We start from the raw sequence: 16975 nt of genomic DNA on the forward strand, positions 1-16975 counted from the left end.
ATATATATGGTGACCCCAGAACACAGGCTATTTTTTGGTTATGATTTTTTCCCCCAGAGAGAAAGGTGGGACAGGAGTATATGTGAATGTTTAGTTTAAAGTTAATGATTATTGTATTGGTCAATAAGTAAGTGTCTTCTCTTCAGAGACCCAAAATAAAAATGCATTCACTGGTATACATTTCTTCTTCCTTTCATTTAAATGTATTGCCTGCATGTCCCTTGTATTGTGTTATAGACTAGGGATGAAGCAATAAGGCATGGAATCTGCTCTCAAGATGGTGACAGACTTATAAACAAGTATGTATGATTCACTGTGATGGGCACAATAATAGCACACAGCCGTCCACATGAAAGGAATGAACTGCCATGTGGGGGAACGTCAGAGAGCTTCAAGAGGACAGCTTATACAGTAAAAGTCACAGAGATGATCCATTGTGTTAATGATTCCATGATAAACTAGATTACAATACTATAACTATAATACCAGTTCATCTAAGCAGAATTGTCTTCTCCTCTTACATTATCAGCTTCTATAATTCTTGAAAGTGTTCATTTCTGATGCTCTCTTAGCAACTTTCAAAGTCCTCATTGAGCTCACTCACATATGTTGTGGGAGAATGGTGACCATCGGATAGAGGTGTAAATTGGAAGCAGAAAGAGGTTTCCCTGTAAGGAATGTAACATAAAGGAACTATATACTTTGAAATTAAAATTTAACAGTCTTGGCTAATTCAGATCTTTAGTGATTCAGTTGATGTACTGCTCTATACTTTGCAATTTTCACTGTTTGGAGCTAGTCATAAATATTGTAAAATCATTTAGAGTACTGTGGTTTTTTTTAAGAGTTCAGTCTATTACTTAGTAAAAACCAATTTTGCTCAAGGACATTCTTTCCATCCTGTGACAGATATGCTAGCTTCTTCCTTACCATGTTCTCCTTTATTTCTGGGTACATGGCTAGACCATATGTCCCAGCATCCCCTTACAGATAGGAGTGGCCATGTGACTGGGTTTTAGCCAATAGAATGAACTTAAGTGATGTGTGCCCCTTAAAACCTCCCATTCTTGATCCTTTTTGCTCTTTCCCCCTCGCAGCTGGATAGAATGTGGATGAACTCCAGGGCAACACTGGAAGCCACAAGCTAAAGACAGCAGAGCCTCCATCAGCCAGACTGTGCAAACGACCACACGAGGAGCCGCCCCACTGACCCATGGAGTTTACCTAGTACTGTTATGTGAACAAAAAATAAGCTCTAAAGTATTTGAGCCATTATACATTTTAGGGTCAATTTGTTACTAATACAAATTAGCCTTTTCTAACTCATATACTTTCCTAGCAAAATTCCTTTTTGCTTTTTTGGAGGAGGGAGGAAACACACAAGAAAGGATGAGTTGAGGGAAATTTAATTGTAAAGTATGTGCTGGGCAACTATCATTTGCCCCTTTAGACTCATGCTCCAACCTTCTGTACCCTGCTTTCAGCCCCTGATGACTGACCTACATTCTGGGCCTCTGAGTCCTCTGAGTGCCTGTGAGGTCAGAGGGAGGGAGGAGAAAGAGGGTATGGATATTTCTTGTGCTGGTTTGCTCCCTGTGAGGGCCTAACAGAAGTTCACTGCTCCTCTCAATCTGTCTTGTTTTACATGGTTGTCTCACTCCTCCTGGATTCAAGTAGCAGTTCCCAGCCCTTATCCATGTGGGCCTTATCTTAGTCAGCCTAGCTTAGTCAGCTTGGGCTGCCATAACAAAACACCATAAAATTGGTGGCTAAAATAACAGAAATGTATTACAGTTCCGGAGGCTGCAAAGTCCAAGGTCAGGATGCCAGCATGGTTGGGTTCTGGTGAGAGCTCTCCTCCTGGCTTGCAGATAGCTGCTTTGACATGTCCTCACATGGTAGAGAGAGAGAAGGTGGGGAGGGAGGGACGGGGGTGGGGGGAAGCAAAGGAGGCAGGGAAAGGGGAGAGAGAGCGTGCTCTCTCTGTTCTCTTCTCATAAGGGCACTAATACCATCATGAGGACTCCTGCATGACTTCATCTAAACCTAATCACTTCCAAAAGTCCCCACCTCCTAATACCATCCCATTAGGAGTCAGAACTTCAACATTTGAGTTGTGGTGGGGTGAGATGCAAACGTTCAGTCTATAATAGGTCTGGGCATGCACTGTCAACCAGGCTGCTTGGAGACCCAGGTCATCACAGCAATCTTTGTGGTGACTCTATGCCCGCACTCTGTAAATAAACCTTCGTAGAATCATCCTACTTTGGGTATGCCATCTGTTTCCTGTTAGCACTCGGACTGAGACAATATTACTTTGTCTTCATTGTCAAAAATAGTAGTAACAAATAGTGTACATATTACCAGCAATCATTCACAAGCAATCATTCATAGGCAAAATTTTACATCTCTGTTCAGTGGTACCTTGAACTTCTTTACATCTCCAAATTCACCTCCCTCCACAACCCAAACCTAATATGTAAGTCCCCTTAGCCTTTGGGGCAGAATTCTAATCCTTAGCCTGGCATTCAAGGCCCTTCATAATCTGATCTCTGTCTCCTCTCCAGCCTTATCACTGCCATTCCCCGCTACCCACACGCATACCCTCACCTCTTCCAAGCCAGGAGAATCATGTCTCTGATTTTGCACACCACACACTCTCCCCCTGGGTAAAGCTATAAGAGCTGGAGACTACATTTCATCCCTGTGGAATGAAAAGGTAACGCATCACCACTGCCTTTATCATGTTCTACTCACCACAAATTCCCAAAGGGTAGGACCTGAATTATTGAAGTTGAACTATTATACACATTTAATCTTTTTTTAATTTAGTTTTTTTAAAATAGGTAATACATTCTCTTGAGTTCAACCCAAAATGTGTAAAAATTTATATAGTGAAATTTCTCCCCGCACCCCAATCCATCTACACTTCATACGTAACCACTCTTCTTAACATAGACTTAGTTCCAGAATTGTTTAATGTATCTACAAGCAAATTGCAAATATACATTATTATATTTCTCCCTTCTTTACTAAAGCATGACATACTTTTCTGAACTTTACTTTTTTCATTCAACGTGTTTTGGAAACCTTTCCTTACCTATTTATAACTTGCTTCCTCATTCTGTTCTACAGCTGCATAGTATTCCAGTGTGTAGATATATCATCATTTCTTTAACCAAACCTTTGTTGGTAGACATTTGAGTTGCTTCTCATCTTTTTTGCAAGTAATGCTTAGTGATGCACATCTAATCTTGGTATGATGCTACATGATTCAATGTATAATTCTTTTAATATTTTGACTTTATACTTTATTTCAAAAAACTTTTAATCTGAGGGCCAATCAACACATGACATTTACTAAAGGATGAATTAAGGTTAGACCATTGATCAATGATCTAAAAAAGTTACTTAACTTTATGAGTTCATTTCTGGGCATTTATCCATAAGAATGTTGGACGATATAGCAGAATATGAGTTCATTTCAATGGAGCAGGCAGCGTATGTGTAAACTTTGCAGTTCCTGCCAAGGTCATTTGGACAAAGCAGCATTCCTGAGTTCCCTTTGGGAAAAAGCTCAATCATTTTGGTACTTTTGATGCTCAGTAATACTTTTAGTATTACTTGGGATGCTAATACATTGTATTTAGCAGAGGTTTACAAAAAGGGAAAGTGTTCAGCATGTGTATGCACATCCAGAGCACCACGGGCCTTTTGAGGGGGGCATAATGTATCATTGTCAAGATCCTGCTCAGTCCAGAGTCTGAGAGGTCAGTTGAGGTTCCCTGTCTGCTCCCCAGTACAGAGCAGACAGGTGTGGGGTTCTGTATGTTTATCTTGCACATACCTAGTGCTGTTTCATTTGGCTAAAGGAGAATTGCATCCAGCTGCCGCCGTCTCTGTAGCTGGTTGGCAGTGAGGAGAGCTCTAGTGAGGAGAGCTCTCGGGCATGGCAAGTGCTACATATGCTGGAAGGCAGTGATGGGTTAGAAAGAACCAAGCAAATACTAGTAGAATTTCCTAAAGGCCTGTATGGACTCATTTCCTTAGGAGGCGGGGGATGGCAGTAGGGGTCTTATAGAGCTGGTTAGCCTAAACAATATCTGGGCACAAGAGTAAACCTGTAAGACCAGATGTATCTCCCTTCAAGAAAGCTGAACCTCCAGGCCCTCTGAGACAGAACCAACTGAGGATACTCAGTGAGGCCATGCTACACTCTGCCGGACCTTGTTTGCAGGGCCTAGAGACCTAAAGTCATTTAAAGCAGTGAGGCGCTCTGTCTTCTTTATTTCTTTAGACGTATATTTTATACTTTCTAATTGAAAAATCTTATTCTGATTTAAGAAAATAAACAACAAAAAAAGATGGAGGTAAAATTGAAGGTCTAAATTAGAGGGAACTAACTATTGCTGAAGAATAAAGATTTATAAATAGTTTTCACAAACCTTGGCTTTATTTTCTGCTTTAGCCTTCCTAACCACTTTTGAGTTCTGGTAATGACATTATACCCATTTTATAGATTTCTGGAAATCCCTCCAATTAACTCACTCCACCTCTTCCATCTTATCAATCATCACTTTGGAAACCTTAAATTGGATGAACTACTCTATACATTTCTGATATTTATTAAGCAAATTTTAAAAGCATATTGCAGTTTCCATGTTTGTTTATTTCCTGCCACAGGTTTTCAGTGAGTATTTACACATGGCAGGCCCAGTTTCAGTCACTTGGGTACGCATCAGTGAGCAAAACCAGTAAAATCATGTTTCTACCAATCTCCACACTGAAGGATGGAATGGTTGGTGAATGACTTTTTATGATCAATAGTTGAACATAAGTGCGTTTAATAAACTTTTTTGCAGTTCTTCTTAAGTTTAAATAGAATCCTGAGGAAAAGGTGAGACCTTTCTGCTATTTTCCCTTTTCTTCTTTCTCCTCCTTCAGTTTTCCCAGGTAACTCCTTTACCTTTCCCCCAATACACACACACACACACACACACACACACACACACACACACACACACACACACACCATCTTTGCAAACCTCCTGACTGAAACCTCGTACAATTAAGTACTTAAATTAAAATTTTGTATTATGACAATATTTCTATGTTTCAGTTATCCATTGCTGTGTAACCAACAGCCCCAAAATTTAGCAACTAAAACAACAGCCATTTTACTTAGTTATGATTCTGTGCATCTGGAATTTTGGATGGGCTCAGCCAGATGGTCCTTCTGCTTCATATGACATCAGCTGGGCTCACTCACAGGGTTGAATTTAGCTGTCAGCTTGGCCAAGGCAGGAGTGTCCAAGGCGTCTTCAAGGCTCTCTCCTCTGATCTCTCTCCAACAAAGTGATGAAACTTCTTACATGACAGCTAGACCCAGCCTTGGAAGTTACACATCACTTCTGTCACCTTTCATTACTCAAAACAGGTCACAAAGCCAGTGCAGATTCAAGTGGAGAGGAAATATCTCTACCTCTTGTTGGGGGGAGAGGGATAGTGACAAGGTCACAATGCAGAAGAGCATGTGAGATAGGTGATATCATTGCAGCCGTCTTTGGGAACATGAGTGACCACACTGTACAGACAGACGTGTTTTATGTTAGCTAGTAATTCACTATAAATTCCAGTTCTGGGCATTTGTAATCTAATATGAGTTTGTTTTCTCTCAGTATAGCTGTCTTCTTTTTACTAATCGGTACTTTTGCTGATAAAGGATGTATTGAATTATAATCCTGAGTTTCAGGACTATCAGTAAGAATTTTTCAAGAAGCAAGTCAGTTTATCAAGTAGTTTACAAAAGAGAGGAAGGTTTGAGAACTACACTCAGGACAGGAGATAAAACCTAAGGAAAGCTGAGTGGGAAGACATATCCATGGTAGTACCACAAGGACATTCTGAGCAAGGCACTACTGCTGGCACTGCACACACTGGACAGTGGACATGCTGCCACAAGGCTCTCAGTGCCACTGTGCCTGTGCCTGAGGTTCTGATTCTTTCCCTTATGGCTCCAAGTCTTGTGTAGGAACAACCATTCGTCGAAATCTATTTGCTCCTTCTTTAATCAGGAATCGCTTCTCATAAGGCCTTCCAATAGCCATTCTCTCTAAAATTGTAACTCCTCGCCCACACCTTCTATCCCCCTTCCCTGTTTTTTCTTTTCTTAACTCTTAATGTTACCTAACATACCATATGTATGTATTCTCTTCTCCCGCTAGAATATAAGCTGCACGGGACAAGAATTGTAGTCTCTTCTGTTCAGTGTTGGATCCCTAGTCCTATAATAGTGCCTGGAAAATAGTAATTGTCCAATAAATATGTCTTGCGTAAATGAATGTAGAGACAGTATCTACATAATCCTTTGAAATGCCTTTGAAACACATTTGTTATACTGTTGACAATACTTCCTCTTAGAGTTTTATTCTCCTATCAACATATCTGCCTAGAGTATGTTTTTCTCATTTAAAATTGATACATAAGACAATGAAACTTTTTGGTAGGTTAAAATTGCTCATTTATTGTTCCCTTCCCTTCAGCCAGACTTAACCCTCTGCCTAGAAGGAAATTAGATGAGTCAGACAAGGATCATTTATTAGAAAACTGTGCCTTATGCTTTGTTCTCCTCTCAGCATTTGTAAATTGATATTTTGCTGATTTATTGCACTACTTTTCAGGATATTGCCGCAAGCTTAATATTTTTCAAGGTCATCCCTTTCATCCTTCATTCAAAAAGACATTAAGTTGGTCTCTTTCCAGTTTTTAGGAATGTCTTAGTCCTCAAGAGCTGCCTTGAGCAAAGCAGCACCACAGCAACCTTAACAAATTCCTGATATGTCCCAGAAGGCAAAACATCAGGCCCTGTAGATTTTAATACATCAATAGTGGTAAATAGTCATCAGTGAGGCAAAAATATTTACTGAGCATCTACCGAGTACAAAGCTTATGCTGGTTCTTCCCTTTCTGTGGTTTGATGTCCTGCCTTCTCAATAGCTGATGTGACATTAATGGAGAAGTTAATCAAGCTCTGCCATTTGCACAGATTGGGCAAACAGATAGCAGAAGGGAGAAGATCCAGCTAGCTTTAACAAGCCTTTCACATTTGTGTCCCTGGCAGGGGGCCCAATTTCAGTGGCCCTGTTTCAGATGATAAGGTATTTCCCTGTTTGTATAATAATAACTAGTGAAGGTGATCTCTCATTCATTCATTCATTCGTTAAGCTCCTACTCTGCACCAGGCATTGTGGTTATAACAGGGAAGAAAACAAAGTTCCAGCTCTCAGGAAGATTATGACTAATTACACTAATTATACTAATTATGACTAATTATAACAATTTTATAATTGTTATTTTAATGACTACAAATATATATGGAAGAGAATGTTGATGGCTGGCACTTTTATCATGCCCCAAAAGCAAAAAGCCTTGGGCCAAAAATGAGCAAAAGAAGAAAAAGGGATTAAGCCCAACTCTTATTCATATTCCTAGCAAGTGTCATCCACACGTATTGAGAAGAGATAAGTCAATGTCATTCTACCTGCCCTCTTCTCCAGGCCTCTGTCACACCATAACACTATCTCTTGTTACATATCTTCCCCCAAATGATGACACCCTGCTGTTCTAGTCATGAACTGTTGGTATTTAGATATGTGCAATGGGCAGGCACTCAATGACTATAATTATCATAGCATTTAAGGGCAGCATCACCTCATAAAATTCAAACTCTTAAATGCAAAACAAAATATTGGTAACCATTTGCTCTCCCCATTCCCACCTATTCATTTGGTGTAGCCCATTGGTTTCCAGAGCTTTGGAGCTTGCTTGTTCTCCGCCTATTATTTGTCCCTGCGAAGCCTTGCCCACAAGCCTCCGGAGTTCATCTCTTCCCCTAAGTGGAGGAAGTGATGCCAAATAAACACCAGGATATTTTAAGAGAGTTAGCAGTTAATGAGCTTTGAGCACACAAAATGTGAGGCAAGGTATTTTCCAACATATGCAGTGAGCGAAAATTAATACAACCTCCGAGAACCTAGATAAAAAGGGGTAAAAATTAGGGTGAATGATGCACAGTCATTTGTTAGATCTTCAATTCAGTGCAACACACGTTCTCTTTGAACACTTTTCTTTGGCTTCCACACTCTCCTGCTTATCTTTCCACCTCTCTGGCTGCTTCCTCTAGGTATATTTTATGGATTCCTCCTCCATCTGACCTCTACTTGTTAAAGAGACCGCCTGCTCAGTCTTGGGCCACCTTCTCTTCTCCATCTATGTACACTTTCTTCCTTAGGCAATCTCACCATGCCCTAGTATTTAATTGCTACACATAATTTTAATTTAATTACTTTATATATATTACTTTAACTACTATGCAAGGCGAAGGAGGAAGGGAGGAAGGGAGGAAGAGTCAATTTAACATGTATATGAATTTAATTACTATATATGTATATAGTACAGTGACTCACAAGTACATAGTTTCAGCCCAGCTCTCTCATCTGCACCCTATGATCCACATATACAACGCCTTCTTAACATCTTCACTCGGATGTTCCAAAGGCACCACAAACTCAATACGTCAAAATTGAGCTCATGTTCTCTCTTTCAAAACCTGATCTTTCTTTGATTCTGATATCAGTGAATGGTGCTTCCCATTCACTCAGTTATGCAAGCTGAAAACCCAAGAGTTTGACATTTCCATCTCTTTTATTGCCCACATCCAATCCATCACCAAGTTTCGATGTTTGCCTTCTAAATATTACTCAAATCTGTCCTCTTCTTTTCTACTCCCATTCACACATAGATCATAGATCCTCTGGATTTGACTCCAGTTGGTCTACCCACATCCAGTTTGGTCTCCTACTATCCTTTTTCCACAGAACAGCCAAAGGGATAATTCAAAATGCAAAGGTCTCCAATGCCATCTCTGCTGCTCTTAGTATAAATGTGGTCCCTCCCTACCTATATCAGCCCTCATTAGGTCTATATTTCCCCTCATTCTCTCCATTCAGCCCCCAGCCTTCTTTCAAGCTCTCATATCCACATACCCTGTCCCTACCCCCTGCCCCCATCATAGGCCCCTTCTCCTCCAGCCTGGAAATCTTTACCATTCTGCTTGGAGTTCACTCTGATTCATGCTTCAGATCTTGACTGTCTCTTCTCCAGCACCACAAAAAATATTCGTTAAATAATTTGAGGGTTTGAAGGGGAGGCTCTTAAGTAAGGCTTCTATTTTCCCTGCCCAAGTTTAGAGCCAGTCGCGAGATAAGATGTGGAGGAAACAATCAGATGGAAATCAAAATATCAGTTTTATGATCAATAGAGTTGTTGAAAAATAAGCTTAGGTGTGCAGCAACATTGATATCTCCAGTACGGAACCCCAAATGGGACAGTCTCATTTGCCTAGTCTCCACTGCATTGGAAAACTTCACACCCATGCCCATGGGGCAAGCCCCTCACAGAACTCACCTCCTAAAGGAAGAACAGAATATGTGTTCAAGAAAGAAGAGGAGAAAGGAGCTGGGCCGCACCCCCACCCCCACCCTCAAGAGCCTTTCCCAGACTCGCCAGCCAGGTAACCCTCTCTACCTCCATGGGACAGAATAAGGGGTGCAGGGAAGCCAAGCGTTTGGGGAAAATCCTTCCTCATAGAAACCAGAGGAATAGATAAGAAGCAATATACGCCTAACAAGTCAATAAGTGGTTGAATATTTGGCTGAATAAATGAGTGAATGAACTGGACATCTACTAAGTGTCAGGCACAGAGCTAAGTATTGGGGATACAAATTGAAAAAGAAGATCTAACATTTATCAATACTACATGCTTAGGTCTCTTTTAAGTGCTTTGTTTATATTAGTTTATTTAACATATTAAGTATATTAATATTATATATTAATGTTTTATTTATTAATATAATGTATTTTTATTTTAATGTAATTTAATATATTTATTATATAATAGATTTATTATAATATATTTTATAATTATATAATATTATATAAACATAATTTAACCTTTATTAATATTTGTAATGTACTGATGTATTTAATCCCCATAGCAACTCTATTATTCCCCCAACCTCATCTTTCTGTTCCATAGGAGGAAGCCTGATTGATGTGAACTGTAAGCACTGGTCAAGTTCTCCTCTTCTTTACATCAATCATTCCCTCTGACTGGGCTGAGCTTTGTTCTGATCGCCCAGGGCTTCTGCCATGCCAGTCATTAAATATTTTAAATATCACCCTTGAATTAATACAGCTGTAATAAGGTTATTTTTATTTTTGTCATCAAGTCAAATCACAGCATGCTAGGGTTCAGAGTTGTTAGTTCCTTAAAAAACAAGAATGAACTTATTTAAAGTGCCTAAAATAGTCAAATTCATAGAGACAGAAAGTAACATGGTGGGTTCCAGGGACTAGGATTGGAGGGAATGGTAAATTAGTGTTTGACAGCTACAGAGTTTCAGTTTGGGAGAATAAAAATGTTCTGGAGATGGATAGTGGTGATGGTTGCACAACAACATGGATGTATTTAATGCTACAAAACTATAGACTTAAAAATGGTTAAAATGGTGAATTTTATATTATGTATATTTTACCATGAAAAGTTGGTATGAAAAAGTCAACTTAAAAAAACAAAACTACAAGTAGAAAATAATTTCATATAGATAATAAAAGTATAGAGAAACGATAGGTGTTCAGAAAAACAATAAAAACGAATGGTTACGGGTATTCATGTCTTTGAAGAGACTAAAGAAATAGGTTACTTACTGAGAAATTGTTGGTATACTAATACCATATTTGAAATTTTTAACTTTCCACAGAGAGGATATACTTAATCTCCAGGAGAACAAGATGAAATTTAAAATTTGGGTTGATAACTGGAAACACTCCCTATCCGGGAAATAAATATTAAATTATGAAATGGTCCCCTCAGGGAAATTGTGAAAGTCATCATCCAAAATATTAAAAATTAAATTAGATAAAACATTAGATAGGCCTAATGTAGGAAATGATTCTGTTCTGGTTTTGGGGAGACAGACTGGAAGACTTGCTCAGGCTTTTCTATTATTTATTTTAAAGATTCTGCCAAAAAGCAAAACCCATATGCTCAGTTTCAGGAATAAGCTCTGAAATTGCTATTCAGAGTTCCTGAAGAAACAAGTGTTTTATTAGAGGTTAAAGGTACAGTTTGGGTTCTATTTTGATCATATTAATCTAGAGACCCAGGAATGCCCAGATCCTGCACCGCCAAACCTCCTTTATCCGCAGTTGGCCCAACCTCATGAAAAGAAGGAGCCAAATGCAAAGCAAAGTTCTACTTCAGTCAGAGCTGAGTAAGCACTTCATACTTTCACAAAGAGGGAGGAGGTCTCTGGCTGGACTGGAGAATGTGTCTTCTGCTTAAGGTCTAGGTGATGTCTCATTTTTTCCCCACCAAACAAAAGGGGCCCAAGTTTGTGGAAGCCACATGGAATGAAGGAGAGAAAGGTGTTGAGCCTATCCCAATTGTGGTAAACCTACTGCCAAAAAAAAAAAAAAAAAATGCTGTATATAAGTGCAAGTTTTAACATATAGTACCTTGCTATTAACAAAACTGTCCCAACTAATAGCTCTGAACAACAAAATTAACAACACCTCTCTTGGGCCATGCTGGCAACAGAGATGGGCAAAAATTTACAGTTGTTGGGAGATGGGAGAAATATCCTCTTCCCCATTATCTCAAAAAATATTTGATGAAGGCTTATTAAATCTCAGATGCAAATTATTTAATATGTATTCATACGTTTGCCTCCTTTAGAAGTAAGAAGGCTAATGGAAATCTGCAATGAAAAGCCTTTATAGGCTTTGAGGATGGATGTCAAGGAATTTTGTGGTTTGAAAATAAAAAGTCCTATTACAAAAGGCATCTTGTCTATAATTAGAATAGAAAGACAAATGTTTTGGTTGAAAAGGAAATACTTTAAAAGATAAACTCAGACAAAAATTAAGAAAGAGTAGGACTATTACATGGAGTATTCCATTGTCCTGAAGAAGCAATGAAAAGACTGAATTTTACAAAAGGAAAGAGAAGAGTAGGAGGAATACAAGAGAAAAATATGTTGAAATGTAAAAGACAAAAACCTGAGAATTTCTCAGATAGTCCTTTGAGTTATGAATGAAAGGGTACCATCTATTCGTTTTCATTCATTCAATGAACATGTATTGATGTCTATTTTTGTACCAGACACAGGTAAGTGTTGAAGATAAAATGAAGGCAGAATAGATGCAGTTCCTTCAAGGTGGGGATGGCATATATTAACCAAAGAATTACACACATATCTAATTATAAACTGTGAAAAGTGCTGTGATGCAAAAGAAGAGGGTGAAAAAAGAGCATGTAACAGAGTAAAGTGATCTAGTTGGAGGGTGAGGGAAAAAGCTTCCTTTACATAGGGTACTTGCATTGTGTATCTCGGTCTGACCTGAAGACGAAACGCTAAGACAAGAATTTGGGCACAGGTGACTTACTTCAGAATTGATTCCAGGCAGCTGTGTGAATAGTAGGGCAGTGAGACGGAAAGGAAGGAAAACCATTAATAAGCAAGTGACCACTGTTGTAAGTGGGGCTTGGTCCTGCTGGGGACTCTCTGAGAGACTTTGTGGAACACCCCTAGAATGTCTCAATAAGGGATATGAGGTTGGGATATTTATGCACCAACTCCCATCCCTCATTTGTTCAGGGTCACTCCAGGGGTGTTAAAGTCTCAGCTCTTGCAACTTCTCCTTCAGCCAGAGGTACATAGAAAGCTTGGACACAATAAGTCAGTGGTTCTCAAATTACCAGAATCACCTAGAGAACTTGATAAAACACAGATTGCAGGATCCCCACCCCAGAGTTTCTAATTCAGTAGATCTGGAATGGAGATGAAGAATGTTCTTCTGACGAATTTCCAGGTGATGTTGATGCTGCCGGTTCAGGGATAACACTTGGAGAACCACAGCTCTAGACTAGATATGGGGCAGGGCATCAACAGTATCTGCCACATGCTAATATTTAAAAGATAATGGTCATTACGTAGACAAAGAGTTAGAGGAGAACTGTCTAGGTAGAGGAAACCACCTACAAAGACCCTGAGGCTGGAGGGAGTCTGTGCAGTAAGAGAAACTGAAAGGTAGTGCCAAAACAGAGAGAGAGAATTGAACAAGATGAGACTGGCAAAGTGTGCAGAATCAGGTCAGTCAGGGCCTTGGGGGCATGGTCTGGAGAGCTACGTTTCATTCTCCCATTTATTCCACAACTATTTATTAAGCGCTTGCCGTGCGCCAGGCACTGTGCTAGGTGCTAGGGATTATGGCTATGAACAAGGCAGATGAGAGCAGGTTGCTACAGGGACCTCCATTCACACGAACTACAACATGAATGGTGTCCATGGACTGTGCACCAAGATGCAATTGGAAGTTCCCTCTTTTCAAGGAGCTTACATTCTAATGGCAGAGGGGAAGGCTAGGTGTGATAGAGAAAAATAAGCAAAGAAATAAAGATGATTTCAAAGTTTTGGTTAAGGTTTATGAAAGAAAAAAAAGCAGATGAGAAAATAGAAAGTAACTGGGGGCTAGAGGGGAAAGCTATTATAAAACTGCGTGGCCAGGAAAAGCTTTTCTGAGGAGATGACGCTGGAGCTGAGAAAGATAGTCATGGGAAGAGCCAGGGAAAAGGTGGGGAGCAGGCTAATGGCCAAGTGCTGAGACAGAAAAGTGAGGAGGTCTGAATGACTGAAGACAGTAAGTAGGAGGACATGGGCATAGGGTGGACCAGATCCTGTGAGGCCGTTTTGAGCCATGGTAAAGAGTTTGGATTTTATTCTAAGCATAATGGAGAGCTGTTGATGTTTCTAAGAGAAGAGTAAATGTTGTGATTTGCATAATTAAAGGATCACTCTAGCTACTGTATAGGAAATGGACTGCAGAGGGAAAGAACAGAGACTACTTAGGAGGTTATTGAATAAATAATCCACATGAGAAGACAGTGGCTCGGACCAGGATGGTGACAGTTGGAGGCGTAGAGAAGTGAATCAACCTGGATCTATTTTAGAGGCAGACACTGTTAAATTAGTCATTGGAGAAGGGGTGGTAAAGATATGTTGGGAAATCAAGGCTGAGACCTAGATTTTAGGTTCAGCAAATGAATGAATGGTGGTGTCATTTACTGAGGTGGAAAAGGAACAGTGATTGAGGGAAGGTCGGTCTCACATCACCTTCCCTATTAGTTCAAAATGCTTATTACACATGAATCTGGGCTAGACATTTCGGAATCATCAGCACACAGTATTTTAAGTCTTGAGGTAGGAGAAGATCTGCTAGAGAGAGAATGCATAAGGAGAGGAAAAGAGGCCTCAGACAGGGTCCCATACCTACCATGTTGCATTTAGAGATCGGCTAGAGGAGAAGGAGCCAGCCAGGGAGACTGAAAAAGAAAACAAAGAGGTGGAAGAAAAACAAGCAGATAGCAATTTCTATACTCCAAGGGGAGCAAGCATTTAGAAAGAGTGCAGTGCAGACAGCATCTAATGCTACTGAAAGCTTGAGTAAGGAGAGGCTGGAAAAGGCGCCATATGTTTTGTAGCACAGATGTCATTAGTGATGTAAGAACAGCTTTGGTGGAGTGGTAGAAACAGAGACCAACTTGGGGTTGAGTTAAAAAGTAATTTAGATTTGAGGAAGTAGAGAGTTACATACAAGTATTTCATTTGAGTGGTTTTGTGTTCGAGGGGACCATAGCAGTAAATGGGTAATGGAGGGATATATGTAATCAAGGGAGACCTTTTACTTTCTTTAAATGAGAGACTTTAAATGAGCGTCTCTTTATATGGTGATGAAGGTGATCTGGAAGCAAGGAGAGAATTGGATGAAGCAGAAAAAATTGTTGATGTAGGAACTGAATGAATACCACCAAGAGTGAAGTCCTAAAGTCTGTGCAGTAAGAGAAACTGAAAGGTAGTGCCAAAATGAAGAATTTATCTTTAAAATGGTGCATGAATAGGATCCCAAAATGAAGAATTTATCTTTAAATTGGTGCAAGTACACTTTTTCCATTTCCTTACGAAGTTCTTAGTGAATTATTTACTGAATTTAGTTCCAGAGAGAAAAAGATTTGCAGTGACACCTCCCAGGCACCAGATGGTGATATTCAGCTGTAGTCAATTCTCTGTCACCTGAGCACCTTCTTAGGAGTGAGTAGATGAAAAGCACTTTTGTCCTTGCAAGTTGAACTGAGTTGGCCCTATGGCAATTGGAATTGTAAGTGACTTTCTGGTTTGGCTCTTTTAGTGGAACTGCGATTCCTGGTTTGGGAAGAATAGAGGGTTTATGCATTTAAAGAAGACATTGAGACACAAAGCACAAAGAGTAGGGATCATTTCTCAGAATGAGGATTGGGAGTCAGCAATTTACCTGCTACCAAAAACTGGAAGGAAAGGAACCAGCTAGATAATAAATTACACTGAAAATCAGGGAGGTGGCTATTGTGTTCATTAACAGGGAAACACTTCCAGTTGGAGGTACTGCTGCGTTATAGAGACTGTATGAAGGCAGCTGTGTGGATTGGCCTCTTGGCCTGCGGCCTTCCGGTGATTTATAAGGGGTGGCTGTACTGTCTCCAGATCAGCTGACTCCCAGTAGCATCTCTGGGCCAGGCAAGTTGGCATCTGTGCTGTCATCACTGATTTCCCTTTGTGGGACTTTGAATTCCTGCCCTAGATGTACTGAAATAATCTCTTAATCACATCCTTCCTTTTTCACATCCCGGCCCCAATCTGACCTCCTGGGAGGCTATCCTTCTGAGCAGCATAAACCCCACCCTCTCACTGGCCAATATTAACAGTATTTACTTAAATATGTTATATACCCATTTGCTATATCTTGCTGTGCCTTTCTACTTTCATAAAATGGTTAGAGACTTCCAATAATCCAATCCTATCCTTTGCAAACTGGTGTGTATTTCTTCTGTCTTGGCAAGAACTGCTCCTATTTTCTTCCGCCTTACAGTTTCCATAGTCTTTATGCATGCTCAGGTCTCCTTTGTTTTGAAAAAGCATCTTTGCTCCTGCGACACCTTCAATTACCATGCAATTTCTTGCTTTCCTTTCCCTGAAAAACTTCTCTCTTTCTTCTTCAACTCTCTGAAACCTGTCTTCAGCTATAAAATTGTCCTCTGTAAGGTGAATAATGATTTTCATCAGTCCTTGCGTGCTTCAGTCATTATTTATTCTCCTGGACTTCTCTGCATCATTTGATACTGCTGACCACCCTTTCCTTCTTGAAATGATTCCTTCCTTCCCCTCTCCCTTTCTCCCTCCCTTCTTTCCTTTTTTTCTTCCTCCCTTTCTTCCTTGGCTTGCTTGACTCTGGACTAACCTGATTTTTTTCCCACCTCTTATTCTTTCTTCTTTGTTGCCTGAGATGATGACTCTTCTTCCTACTTTTAACTTTGGGGAGCAGTTACCCAAGGGTCAGTCTCATTTGGGAGGTTGAATCATCCATTAAGGTTTGCCTCTATGCTAATGATTTCTCTGTGTGATCCAATCCTCTCACAAGATTGCCAGGTTTTTTATCTAACTGCCCTCTAAATGTTTCCACTGGGACATATGGCTTTCACCCCAAGTTCAATATTTCTTTTTTAAAACACCTCATCTTTCCCTTGCTCCCTGAAATCAGCTCCTCTCAATTTCCATTTCCCAGTTCAGTAATGCCACTGCTCTTCTTGGTCACCCAAATGTTAAAACTTTGAAGCATTTATGACCTTCTTTTTTCAGACCTAGGTTTTAATCCTAGTTCTTCTGCATACCAGCTGTGTGATTTAGGACAAGTTGTATAACCAGGTGACCAATTTGGCCATCAATTAACTCGCATTAAATAAAGATAATAATAACAACTCAGGGGTGTTGTGAGGAACATTTAAAGTGCTCTGCACAGCACTTACAACCTCAAAAATGCTCAA

General features: G+C 39.9%; 1 protein-coding gene across 1 annotated transcript in view; it reads left to right on the top strand.

Annotated features, from left to right (window-relative positions):
- The first annotated feature begins 14829 nt into the window (after window positions 1-14829).
- FERMT2 (fermitin family member 2) overlaps window positions 14830-16975 on the top strand; it is a 72084-nt gene continuing 69938 nt past the window's right edge. Inside the window, exon 1 of the mRNA XM_023526803.1 lies at window positions 14830-14907. Within this exon, the coding sequence (XP_023382571.1) occupies window positions 14830-14907 (78 nt within the window). The remainder of the gene's footprint in view (window positions 14908-16975) is intronic.

This window comes from Pteropus vampyrus, unplaced genomic scaffold, assembly GCF_000151845.1.
Source record: "Pteropus vampyrus isolate Shadow unplaced genomic scaffold, Pvam_2.0 Scaffold15, whole genome shotgun sequence".
Classification (NCBI taxonomy): Eukaryota; Metazoa; Chordata; class Mammalia; order Chiroptera; family Pteropodidae; genus Pteropus; species Pteropus vampyrus.